The 13,847-nt window shown below is 41.5% G+C and overlaps 1 protein-coding gene across 1 annotated transcript; it reads right to left on the reverse strand.

The window, feature by feature from the left end:
* Positions 1-201: 201 nt before the first annotated feature.
* nuak2 (NUAK family, SNF1-like kinase, 2) lies at positions 202-13,348 on the reverse strand. The gene is made up of 6 exons (XM_077529107.1): positions 12,877-13,348; positions 7,827-7,947; positions 6,078-6,229; positions 5,119-5,184; positions 4,403-4,655; positions 202-3,083 (listed from the first exon to the last, which is right to left on the reverse strand). The coding sequence occupies exons 1-6, from the start codon at positions 13,099-13,101 to the stop codon at positions 2,077-2,079; spliced, it is 1,824 nt and encodes a 607-aa protein (XP_077385233.1). The 5' UTR covers positions 13,102-13,348; the 3' UTR covers positions 202-2,076.
* Between the last annotated feature and the right edge of the window lie 499 nt (positions 13,349-13,847).

The following is a 13,847-nucleotide window of genomic DNA, read 5'->3' on the forward strand; positions in this document are numbered from 1 at the left end:
TTCATTGCTGCACATTTACCGTACATTGGTTAGGCTTTCTTACATCACACTGAATTGGACTCAAAGCTCAGTTTTAACGTTGTATAAAAACACGTTTGAAACCTTTAAAGTGTTAAAGTGTTTGTTTTTATCTTCATCGTTACTATAAATGTGTTAAACTATTGCATAAAAGGACTGTTGTGTAAATGACTCACATGAGGCAGCACTTTTTGTTTTTAATTGATGCCCTCATTCCAGTCACAAGTGTCATACAATAACTTTGGCACATGGAAAAAAACAAACTGGAGTTTGCAACAAAAGGCATTGAAATACCAAAAGGCACATGAAATTATACCCAAAAATATAAACACTCTTGCTTTCATGAACACTGCTCTTTCAATTCTTGAAATGACAAAAACGAATGACAAAAACGTTGACAATTTCAGCTTTGAGTTCACATCTACTTTACACTCCTGATGAGATTCAGTTTTGTCAAAGAAGAACCTAAAACGCATTCATTGCCATATCAACATTCCAGTTTCAGGAAGAGGTTTGCAGTTCTGGATTATTTTCTTTTGACATTCAATCTAATTTCACCCCCATTTATCAGCTATCATGTTACAACTTTGTCACTGTTATTATCAGGAAATCCAATGTGACGTAAGAGATATGAAAATGTCTTTTTTTTTAACCACAGTTGAATGTCATGGAATAAAAACTAAGTCTACCCTATCTGCCAAATATGTTTTACCAGTAGCATAATGCAGTGTAGACATGACTGATCACTAATTGTAAACAGCATTTACATGTAAGCTATAAGAGAAAGTATAGAACTTTTTTTTTTTATCTTGCTTAAGCAAATTTCCAGTAGTATTCCCAAATAAAATAAAAGGCCTGAGCAAAACACCCAAGCACCATGAGCCATATTAACGTCAGCAGTTACACATTAACGTTCAGCTAATAAAACCCATTGTTTACTTCAAACAAATTCTGCAGTTTTTCCTGGATTGTGACGGGAAAACCTCATCTGTTCAAAGCCCGTGGCTACCTGTGCACGTGCACTAGTGTAGATTTGGGTGTTACAGCAGGTTCGGCAGGTTACGCTTGTTATGCGTCAGCGTGTCAAGTTGTTATTCATACCATCGTCCAAATGTGGACCACATCATTTCAAAAGAAAACACTGATTGCAAATAATGTGTCCTGAGCATTTTGCACTTAAAGGAAGTCAAACACTGGATCACTGGATTTCTTGACAATAATATGTTCTAAGCAGCCCCACTAGTCTAAATAGGGAATTTTGGTTAATATTGCGTTAGTGGAATATGAGTTAAGTAGCAAAATCTAGCAGTTTTTATCAATATCAGAACGCGGCCATTTTGCCACTTACTCTCGCATGAAAATGACATCACAGTTGCTCAGGTCTCAGGTAACAACCAATCACAGCTCAGCTTCAGAAAACAGGTGAGCTGTGATTGGTCGTTGCTTGAGCAACTGTGATGTCATCTTCAGTTGACAGCAAGTGGCAAAATGGCTACCCCGATGCATAATATTCCACAAATGTAATATTAATCACAATGTCATGTTTAGACTAGCGAGGGCACATATAACGTATTATTGTCGGGAAATATTGAAGGTTGACTTCCCCATGAGGAAACGGATCCACTAGTGTGAACAAGAGTGCTCTTTGGCATCATGAAATGTTGAAGTTTGTTTGCATCATAAAATGCTGTAAAAGCTGCAACAGGTAAAAGAGACGCAGTTCTCAAGTTGAACCTGACTGACAATGACATTGAATGATAAAAGTGCCATTAAGCCATAAATATTTTTTTTAATTGTCTGTCTGGGGGTCAAAAAAAGAGGACTAAGATTCTATAATAGGAACAATAGGTTCTACAAAAAATTACATTCAAGGTGTTTTGGTTTTAGGGTGACTTCTTGAAAGTTTGAGCACCTGAGACTCAACCTTGCGTTTTTTTAAGTATCTCTTTTCCCTTTTTTGGTGTGTGAAATTCCTGATGTTGGCCACTAGACGTGCGCTCGCTGATATGTTGTCACAATGTGCTTTGGCGTATGACGGCGACAGCGCCTTCACAATGTTCAGCTTGGAGCGGGGCTGTGAATCATCAAGGCCTGCTTGTAAGCCTCGGTGACATTATCGCAGTCAGTAATGGAGAAGGCGCTGTCGGCCACTCCGGCTTCGTAGCAGTTCCACTGCCTCTGCAGCCCATCGCCGAGAATACCGTCTTCGCGAATGTCCAGCAGGTTGTCCGCGGACACGCACCCTCTCATGGTGGGCCCGCCCACTTTCTCTGTGCGCGTTGGAAGTCCGACACAGTCTGGGAGATCCAGCTGGTCGAACGACTCCGAGGACAAAATGCTGTCCTCGCTGATGGCGCCGCTTGATCGCACCCTGGTGCCCCTGCTGGGTAGTGAAACTGTCAGCTGATCCAGTGAGCCGAACTCCTGCAAACCACCTGAAGAGAACTTTCCGTTTCGCTTGAGGATGCCTTTCCTGTCGGTTGGCGTTTTAGATTGTGGGACCCAGACAGAGTCGCTGTTGTCAGGCGAGGACGAGTAATAGCCAGATTCCTGCTCGGTGGGCTTCTTGAGGATACCTTTGCGAGGCGGCAGCGCAGCAGACGGGTCACCGGCTGAAGCGTCAACAGGCGCAGCCTCACTCATGACCTTCTGTTTCACGCTATTCCTCCTCTTTAAAATCCCTTTGGAAGGCCGAGCGTCTGCGCCCCCTTCGTGGACGGGCTGGGAGACGTTATTCTCCTTCCGCGACCTACGCAGAGAGCGCTGGCGCACCACGTCAGCGCCGCCGCTAGCTTGCGAGCGGAGCAGGCAGCGCATCTTGGAGCCGTTCTCCAGCAAAGGCCTCGACGTGCGCCGCAGCCAGCTGGCGACGCTGGCCAGCCCGGCCGGCTGCTGCGCGGACGGAGGGTTCGTCGACGACGTCTCCTCAACTTGGTTGGCCTTCGTCTCGACTAGTAGGGACTGCTGGTAACCCCAGTTAAGCCACCAGTGGCCCGCTATCTCCTCAATTGTGGCTCTGCGGTCAGGGTTTACCATGAGCATCCAACGAATGAGGCCACACGCATCTGATTGGAAGCAAGAGCAATGAAGAGAATTACAATTTTGACTGTTGTACTTAGCTCATTCACAGCCAGCCCAGTAAAAAAAAAAAAATCTTTGACGGCTATAGCCGTCTATGGCATTGAATGTGTTAGTTCACTTGGATCCAAAATCATCTTATATAATCACTAATGGGATTTTCCTTTTTTTAAGGGGAAATCAAACTTAGACATTTCTTGACAATATTTTATGTGACCTCGCTCACTTGAAAATAATATTCTGATTAATATTAGTTATGCAGAAAAATCCAGCCAATTTTATCCATCTTAGCGGGCGGCAATTTTACCACTTGGCGTCACCTTAAGATTACATCACAGTTGCTCAGAGCTCAGGCAACGACCAATCATCACCTGTTTGCTGAAGCTGAGCTGTGATCGGTTGTTACCTCAGACCTGAGCAACTGTGCTGTCATTTTCACTCGACAGAACGTGGCAAAATGGCCGCCTCCTTGAGATCAATCATGCCTCAGTTTGCTGACCAAACCCAGAAAACAGGTAAGCCATGATTGGTTGTTACCTACTTCCTCAGCGCAGGTGATGTCATCTTCAATCGACAGCAAGTTAAAAAAAATAGTTTTGAAGATGTCAATTGAAGATGACAGCAAGTTAAAAAAAATATTTTTTAAGATGTCAATTGAAGATGACATCACCTGTGCTGAGGAAGTAGGTAACAACCAATCTTGGCTCGCCTGTTTTCAGGTTACTGTCAGCAAATTGAGCCATGAATGGGCATTTCCTTTTTCCTCAGCACAGGTGATGTCATCTTCAGTCGACAGCATGTAGAAAAAATAGTTTTTAAAGGTATAAAATTGTTCATGAAAAAAAAATGACGTTATCAAATTCATTCTGGAAAAAAATATTAACATTTTACTGCTGGAAATGGCTCAATGAGTCAAGAATCCCTTTAATTCAGATTCCACTAATGTAATATTAACCAGAATACTGTATTTAGACTAGTGGCCGACTTCCTCTTTAATACGCAATCTGGATTATATCCAGGTAATATTAGTATCTTATTTGGGCATTACATCTTTTGATCCAGGCCTGATTGTCACAAAATGAACACAAAACCCCAATTTTCCCATCAATGTGATCTTTTGCAACACTCATGCAGGACCTTTTTTGACACTACATGCATATAAATTCTATTCAAATCAGACTATATATGCTTGGTTTCCAACCCACATTTATGGAACATCTACCGTACTTAAAATATGAACGCATAACCTCCTTGTCTTTGGTACAGTAGTAGCAATGGTTTATCCTCCCTGTAAAGAAACACTCACCAGAGGGTTTATTTGGTTTCCGGTAATTTCCAGTGCTGATCTGCTGGACAAGCGCCTTGTGGTTGTTCCCGTCAAATGGCATGGTGCCATGAACCATAGTATACAACAGCACCCCAAGAGACCACGTGTCCACCTCCGGCCCACGGTACGGCCGACCATTTACAATCTCCGGGGATGCGTACAACGGGCTGCCGCAGTACGTCTGCAGGTACTCGTCGCCATGATAAAGGTTAGACAGGCCAAAGTCTGCAATCTGTAACAAAAAAATGAGATAGATATGTTTAACTTTCAGTGCCTTTCTCACTAGAACGTGCCAAATACACTTGACAAACCTATTGCGACACCTTCCACTCAGATAACAAATCCAGACAATTTGGTGAGTGCGCTTTTCACGCATGACTGTTCCCCATTGAACACCATAAGCGCTGTTAAAAGCATGCTTGGATGATTTTGTGCCCAAACTCCTTTGGGATGAACTAGAACAGAGAACGTGAGCCAGGTCCTCAACATAAATGACCTCTGACCTCACCAGCATGAATGGAGAAAAAAATCCCCACAAATACACTTGCCATTGACAGATGTCTTTTCTTTCATGTTCAAGTGTAATGACCAGGTGTCCCAATACATTTGTCCATTTAACGTTCAGTTGATCATTTAAAACCAATTACATAAAAAAAAATAGACAGCTGTATAATAAGTTACAGAGAGCTGTATACCTTGACGTTGCCATTGCCATCTAGTAAAATATTCTCCAATTTCAGATCCCGGTGAACTATTCCATTCTGGAAGAAGAAGAAATAAATACATATGAGTTTTTTTCACAAACTGTGAAATTCCACACGTGACAATCCTCACTTTATATTAGGATTGCCTACACTACCTAAAAGGATTATTTCCCCCCAGGTTGGAACACATTCTTTCGTCTCTTCCTGGTGCATGAGCTATGGTTCATTGTCCTTAGCTCTGCGGGGGACATACCTTCCACTAATGTTTGCCTTTGAAAAAATGCAGGTCATCTGCTCCTTAAAAGGAACGGACACTTGTGGCTCGGGACATGCTTAGTGAGGTGCAATGTGAATTAGACATAAAGATCTTTTGTTTATGATTCCAAGTTGGGAAAACTACATCCAACATTTTACAATGTCCCTTTATATCAGGGGCCAATAAATACAAAACAGTTGGTTGACATGGAACATGATGGGGTCATTTACTCTTTAAATATTAGCTCGCCTACATCTAAAGCACCTCCGCTTAGCTTTTGGACTGCTGGAGTGGGCCGATGGTGTGCGAGTGTGCTTGTTCTGTTCCATCACGCCCTCATTAGAGACCGCGAATGTGTGTGTTGGGACGGTTGGCCTTCGGCCCTGACGCCGCCTCCCTCTCTGTACACAGACTGTGTTCATTTTCCTCTGCATTGTTCTCACAGCATCCCCGTTCCAATCGGCCAGCTGACAGTTAATAATGGTCATTATGCAACAGCGGGGTGGTTCTGCTGCCCTGGAAGGAACACGAGCTGAGCAACTGGTCCGAGGGGAGCTTTATGTCATTCATATGAGGAAGCGCTTGAAAGGGATATGGGGAAACGCAAACGCCTGCAAAGTCAAGCTATCGTTACATGTACTCTGTTTAAATGACTGGATAAACACATCAGATTTAAATTTAAATACGTCCTTACCTGATGACAGTAGTGCACAGCGGAGACAATCTGTCTGAAGAAGTGCCTCGACTCCCGCTCGGAGAGGTGCCTCCTATCGCAGATGTAGTCGTACAAATCCCCCCGGTTGGCGTACTCCATCACAATCACGATTTTGTCCTTGTTCTCAAATACTGAAAAGAACAGATGACAGCATTTAAGCCAAATACTAACGTGAATATATAATAATTTTTAACGTACCGAGCGACTACACTTGGCACTTAGGACTATGCACAATCTAATGAATATATAAAATGTCTCATTTGATTGACATTAGCCTTATTTGCGTTCTTTCGTCCTTGTGATGTTGTGAAACAGTCGTGGCGCAAATACTGTTCTAATTGAAAGTGCAGTGGTCACTTACTACTTCGCAGTTCATTTATTGCAGATTCACATTATCACGGATTTTATTTGGGTCCATTTATGCTGCTATTTTTATCTTTTTTTTTTGGTAATATTTGAGTAAATAAAAACATCTTTCTTTCATTCAACACAATCTATTCGATTTTTTTAAACAAAATATTGAATATTTTGTAAATAAAGAAACATGTTGATATTTTTCTTCTTAGCAAGTCAGTGTCCCATCACTGGTGAGCTATTTTTAGAACAGACCACAAATGGTACTTGTACACAATAATGGCACCTATGCAATGTGTCTCACCCCCCCCCCCCCCCCCCCCCCCCCCCCCTCCTTGTGTACTGCAGGAGAAGTAGAAAAACAAGGTAATTGAAGGCAATTAACTTCAACGAGGCCACATGGTTACGTAACTCTACAAGAAGAGTTCACTAAGGTGACAGACAGTATTAAGTTACATTTTTACTTCACGGAAATTCAACTATCGCGGCTGGGCGAGGAATTTATCACCTGCGAAAAATGAGGTAACACTGTACGCATAAACCTAAGAATGCACAGAATACCCGAATGTTGTTCTTGTCTGCTAGCTTAAATGAATGATGAATCGATTGATGATTTTTGAAGACTTGGCTGGGAAAATTACCCAAAATGCATTTCATGCCGCTATCAAAATGACTGAGGAGCAGGCTCATGTTATTGGAAATTTGTCAGAGCTGGGGCACATTTATTATACTGAGACGCTATATTCTTGATATTGAGAAACGGCTACTATCAGCGAGGTATTCATGTAACAATGCTAATGGTAGCGTTACTACCACCTACAGGACTGGAGGGTAATAGCACTGTCTGTTGTAGTTACGACTTAGGATTGTTCAGTCCATATGTGGAGGTCTGCTTTCAGAAAGGATCGGAATAATTTACACAGGCAAGTATCAAGTAAACAGCAAGTCTAAAGTAATTTTGTCTTGGCCAAGTAAAGTCACGGGTTAATATCTGAAGTCCCAAGTCGAGTCCCAAGTCCTGCAGTATTTTTATGAAGTTTTGTGGTCTTCCGTCTTACACAGGCAAAACTAATTGGGATAAACCCTACGCATAGTGACAAGTGGGCATTGAGGCAATCTCAATTTGGGGCGCTGGAAGACACAAGGCCATGTGCGCCGCCCACAACCATGCTGTTGTGATGCAACGTGGAGTCAGCACTTATGTAACAGAGCATCGGTTTCCACAAAAGACTTGCGTGAGCACACTCCGAATCCAAACAATCAGAGACTCATGTCGACAGCTCCTGTTTACGGGTATCACGTTCCGCTCTTCACGTGCGCGGCCTAACCAAGGAGTTATGTTCCAAAAGAAAAAAAAATGCACCATGCACATACCTTCATATATGGTGATGATGTGCGGGTGACACAGAGATGACATGATCTCAATTTCCCGGCGGATGTGAACCAGGTCTTGCTCATCCTTGATCTTCTCCTTTCTGATGGACTTAATGGCAACCTTTAAAAAGAAACAGAATATATAACATTGTTGGGGCAGACACTAATATTCTTTCTAATCAGTAATTGGCCGTCTAGTAAATGAATCGCATATCATCAGATCTTGTCAGAAAAACACAATCTGTTTACAGCTAATCCCTCTCGTGAGAACGATTCAAAAGAGAACATTCCAAACTAGACTAAGTGCAATTTCTGGAAAAACTGTGTGGGAATGCTGAAAGCACATTGAGAGATAAATTATGAAATTATAACCTCCTGATTACTGGACAATGCGTTTTACCAGCTGTTCCACCGAGCAGTATCAGACACCTGGTAATGATGATATGTTCTATATATGGAAGTGGGAGTGGAAAGTGATAATGTCCCATTAAATGAATGGTGAAAAGTTGATATTAAATGTTAAATTGTGCAAATACTGTAAGTAATGTGGAATCAGACGACATATACCCCGGGAGGCGTGAATTTTTAAAGCTAGTTGACATTTGAACAATGTAAATTGGAAGTATTATGTGGGAGTTGTTAGGCGGCAAAAAAAGTGTGGAGAATAAGAATCACAATAACATATGTGTGAATGCTTCAGCATGCCCACAATTAAATAACTTTATTACCAAAACAGACAAGAACAGTTCATTGATATTTAAAGCTGCTGTGGTTATGATGCACCACTGCAAAGATTCCTGTGACAAGTCCCAAATCAGGTCTTTAAAATAAAAGGCCTTTGACGAGCCTTTATCCATGTGTCGGATCTGGGATGCCGGGCATTCCTCGCCGTTGAGCCTCAAGGTTAAGCAGTGTCATCGTGAGGCACCAGATGGTGTTTGGGGTAGCCTTCTTATTTGCGAAGCCCCCGGGCTACCCGACAGACAAGCGGATAAAGTGGAGATGTGTCACGTCGGTTTCACCCGGCAAACGTGCCGTGAATCAGCGTCTGGTCTGGGCGCGCGGCGCTCAGACTCCCTTTCCTGACTTGTGTGAACTCGGGTTTCCTGCGTTTGTTTGAATAGCTGTCAGACGGGGGCTGCTGGACTCATGATGACTTCACACCCCTGTGAGGTTATCTGAGTATGTGTGCGCCCTTTGTCACTGTCAGTTTGGTCTACACACTCTGCACCCACAGACGAAAAAAAATCTTTGGGCTCCAGTACAAACACAACCAGAATGCGACTGCAATACCACCCATAAAGTAGAATAACAACTACCAATGCATTCCACCCTTGACCTTATTAGGAGATTGTTTAGCTTGGCGTTTGCAACTTTACACAATTATGAAAGAGATACTCGACTCATTTAACTATTTTCAGCAGTAAGGAGATAATATTTTCTATTATATTACAACTTCATTCATTATTTTTCATGTACAGTTAATCCAGCAAAATCCATCCGTTTTTATCTATCTCAGGGAGCGGCCATTTTACCACTTGTTGACTGAAGATGACATCACAGTTACTCAGGCAATGACCAATCAAGCTCACCTGAAGCCGAGCTGTGATTGGTTGTTACAACTGATGTCATTTTTACTCGACAGCAAGTAGCAAAATGGCTGCCTTCTGATATTGATAAAAACTGCTGGATTTTGCTGTTTAACTCATATTCCACAAACACAACATTAACCAAAAATATTTAGACTAGTGGGACTGCATTGAATACATTTTATTTATTTATTTATTTTTTTACTTCCACTTTAAAAACACATTTTGCCACTTGCTATCCACTAAAAATGACATCGCGCATGCTCAAGATTAGAAACATGTAATGATGAATCACGGCTCATCTGTTTGTTTTTTTTATTTGGTCATGTGACTTTTGCAAACTCTGCCATGAGTGGCGGTTATCTGTTCCCTGAGCACGCGTGATGTCATCTTCAGTGGGCAGAAAGTTGCAAAATGTGTTATTCAAGGTATTAATTGTAAATGAAGAATAAAATAACTTCTTACTGCTGAAATGGTTAAATGAGTCAAGTATCTCTTTGAATGTTTTTTTTTTTTGGATGCCAGAAAATATTGACTTTTTCCCAATTAGATAAGTGAAGCACTCTAATTTGGCTAAGCCTATTTAAAAACAAGACTTTTTTTTCATTGCAATATAGGGCATTTTTCTCAATTTCTCAGAGCAGTACCACTTAGACATCCATCCATCTGCTACAGTGCTTGTCTGACCTTATAATCACTTTTTGTGACATTTGTTTTGTTCGATAAAGGTTGTGAAATCTAAACTAGGGTGTAGCTTTTGGGCCTGTTCCAAATGAGGATGGCTATGTCTTGAGTCTAATGACTCATGTGTGGTTATGCATTCAGATGATGAGTGCGGTTCAAATCAAAGTGGTAGTCTGTATGCAAGACGAAGCTCTCTTTTTGTCAAATTACATATGCTGTCAGTAGTAGGTCAGGTAAATAATAAAGCAGAGGAATGTTGTATTTACTATGTTAAAGGCTATTTAAGTAACACTTTGCTTGAAGCACATTTAGTGCGGCCAGTTGGTAGGTCTTATCAGTATTATGACAGCAGGCTCAGCAAGACGTCGGCAGGGGTGATTCTCAGACACCAGCTCACATCCTGCGGTGCGTGCGTTGCGGGGACACGACTCAACACGTACTGCGGCGTGACGTGCGCCGGCGCAATGAGGGAAATTCCATCTTTGATTGCACTTTCACGCCGAAAACTCAAAACAGTGAGCGTTGCTGATAAACAAGACGTTGGCTTCTCAGAGACACTCCCACGAAACACTGAGGTCATGAATTTGATCAAGCAGAGTGTATGTCTGGGAAAAGGCAGGGGTGGAAAACCCTTCACATTCCAGCCGTAGCTAGGAGAGAGAGATCAGCAAACTGAAAAGGTGTTAGACAAAAGGCTCTGAAAATTGGAAGAGGCACTGACATTGTTACACATTTGCGCAACCCAGAGCAGGGCTAAAACCAAACAAAAAAAGAACTGAAATTTTTAAGAGCCCAAAAATATTTATGCCAAAAAGGCTCATAATACAGTGGAGTGCAAAAGTTCACTTTATTGTATTTTATTGTTGTTGTAAACTGCATTCTTACATTTGATCACTAAAAGTATGTGCCATTCTTAATTTTTGACCAAAATTCCCCATGCGACCAGATGCAAAAGGAACACCGACAGGGTTTCAACTCCTCTTGAGGAGTTGGAAAGAGCAGTGAAAGAGGGGAAGAGCATACGTCTGGTCGTAAAGGAGATAAAAAATATGCGGGATGATAAGGAAAAAAATAGGCCCAGGCTTACCCTCCCGAGCACTCACCAAGTGACAAATCTGGTTGTTCTGCTCACTTTTTTTCTAAAGCTACATTTTCCAAACAGTGTATTGAAGATCCAAAGTGAATGCTCCCAGGGATACACAACATCCCAAACTATATGAACATAATTTCGGTTGGCGGCATTCATGTAATCCCCTCGCGTAAAAGACACTTTAAGTAAAAATTGGCACTACTTATCCCTCTCCCCTAGTTACTTACTTTATTTACCATTTTTATTAACCATTTTCTTTTTTTTTTTTGTATTTCTTTTCAAGGAACCAATGACCAACAAGTGGCTAATCAAACAATATCATACGACAGAATGCTGAAAAATTCCACATAAATGGTCCGGGGAATTTGACAAATCATCAAGTAAACAAACAACAATTTGAAAGATTACGCAATATATTTTCAGCATTCATTGTCTTCCAGGACTTGATTAGTCACTTTCATTGGTCCTTGGTTAAATTACCTGCCGTGTTTCCATGAAATGAAATTAATAAAGAAGATCAAAAACAAAGACCTTGATGTAACTCTTAAAATTCTAACAGCGGTGCCTTTAGTTAAGTTAAATTAGTTCCATCACTATCTTTTCCCATTGAGGTGAACGGAAGTGTCATGAATCAGTTCCGACCTCCTCAAAATACACAACAGAAGTTTAGCTTTATAAAATTAACTTTATAAAAATAGTCAAAATGTAAGAGAATGTAAAGATTTTATCAGTTTGTGCATCAGGTGTGCCCACATTAGCCACTAGGGAGCAGTATAATACATTCATCCATCCATCCATCCATCCATTTTCTTAACCACTTGCGCCTCTCAAGGGTCTCGGGGGTGCTGGAGCCTATCCCAGCTGGCTTTGGGCAGTAGGCGGGGTACACCCTGAAGTGGTTGCTATCCAATCGCATGACACAAAGAGACAAATAACCATCCACACACACAAGCATGTAATATTTGTTGGGTGTTTTTCTGTAGAGGATAAGCAATATGTATATATTTTGAATGTTTGCACACAAATCAAACAATCTGCAAAACGTTTAAAAAAACAAAAAACAAAACAGTCCTCATATCTCAAGGTACCACTGTACTTTCTGATTAACCTAACTTTTATTTATTACACCAAACGTCTCTGATGTGATATTTACATCTGCAAAGAAATAAATTCACCTCTTAATTTCTTTTAAGTGCCTCACTCACCCAAAATGCCTTTCCCGCATGATTACAAGCCACTGGACGGTTTAAAAGCGAAGAAGCTTTGTGTGCACTGACAGTTTTACAGGGAGCATTCAATCTCTTTTGGTGTAGTCTTTTGTGATACCAGCACATTCTTCACACGTTTCAGAGTCCGCTGCTAAGATCGAGGACAAGAATTGCCTTCAGATTGTGACATAGTGGGAAAATTCACAGATCAGCTGCCCAAACAGCCACAACATTCACAATATACTCTTTTGTGTGGATTTGTGTAGAAAGGGAGCAATTTGTGACTTTATCTCCAACATATTCCACATGGAAGTACCTTAGTGCAAAACATATGCTCCACAAATAGCAATTTTTTCCTTTTTAAATTTCTGAACAGGTGGCCAAGGGGACACGAAGCTGTCAGACCTTCACAATTTAATACACATTTAAGATTATTACATTAAAATAAATGATGATAAGTTATTATCTTTAGACCTTACCAGTCTGCCTGATCTTTCCTTCGCTTTCTTCACTTTGCCATATGTCCCTTTCCCGAGCGTCTCCAGGAACTCGTAACGGTGTTTCAGGTTGTGTTTGTGGTAATGTCGCTTCACAGCTTGTTTCTTTGCCTGGACCGGCTGGAGCGGAGCTTGCACTTCGGCTGAAAGACTCTCGACTGGCGGCCAAGAGCTGGACGACAGCCGGCCAACGCTGGAGCCCTCCATCCTGACCTGAAGCACCTTTTTTTCCCCCTGTTCTTATTAGGGGTAACTCTTAAACAAGACAGCAGGTATCGGGACCTAACAGCGTTCTTTCTAATGGATCTACGGATATATCCCCTTTTAAGTCCGTCAGCAGGACGCCAGGAGTTGTTAAACGACGTGTGGAGGAAGAAAAGTGAAACTTGGAAGCGGAGAGGCTACCACGAACAGGTACACAACAGGCGTTTGGGAGGCGCGTGTTCTTTCATGACACGTCATAGAGCCGGTGGGCGGGGTTAGGTGCGAGAAGGAGCGCTTGATTGTGTACCAGTTAATGCCGACTGAAAATTGAAGGATTTTATTTTACTCGGTGTTTGTCGTTGATTTTTTTTTTTTTTGGTCCCATATTTTTAGGATTTGTGAACATAAATTATCTGGCTTTCCTCGAGTGACGTGCTAGAAATTGCACACAATTCTAGCATTTATTTATTTGCTTACTTATTTATTTACTTACCACCAGAGTGCATGGAGAGGTTCAATTCAAGCGCACGGATACTATTGCGGCAAACAAATAGTTTTCAAAAACAATCCTGTTTTTTTGGATGTTATTGCGAATGGGAGTTAATAAAAACGTGTGGAAAAAGTATGTAACCCAAAACTAACTAGCAACACTGTAAATCTTGCATGTCTTACATGAAAACCAATGTGATATACTGTGGTTCTCAAGGTTTTTACACCACCAAAGTATTTCACTGTTATCATCTCAATTC

Source organism: Festucalex cinctus, chromosome 8, assembly GCF_051991245.1.
Source record: "Festucalex cinctus isolate MCC-2025b chromosome 8, RoL_Fcin_1.0, whole genome shotgun sequence".
Taxonomy (NCBI): domain Eukaryota; kingdom Metazoa; phylum Chordata; class Actinopteri; order Syngnathiformes; family Syngnathidae; genus Festucalex; species Festucalex cinctus.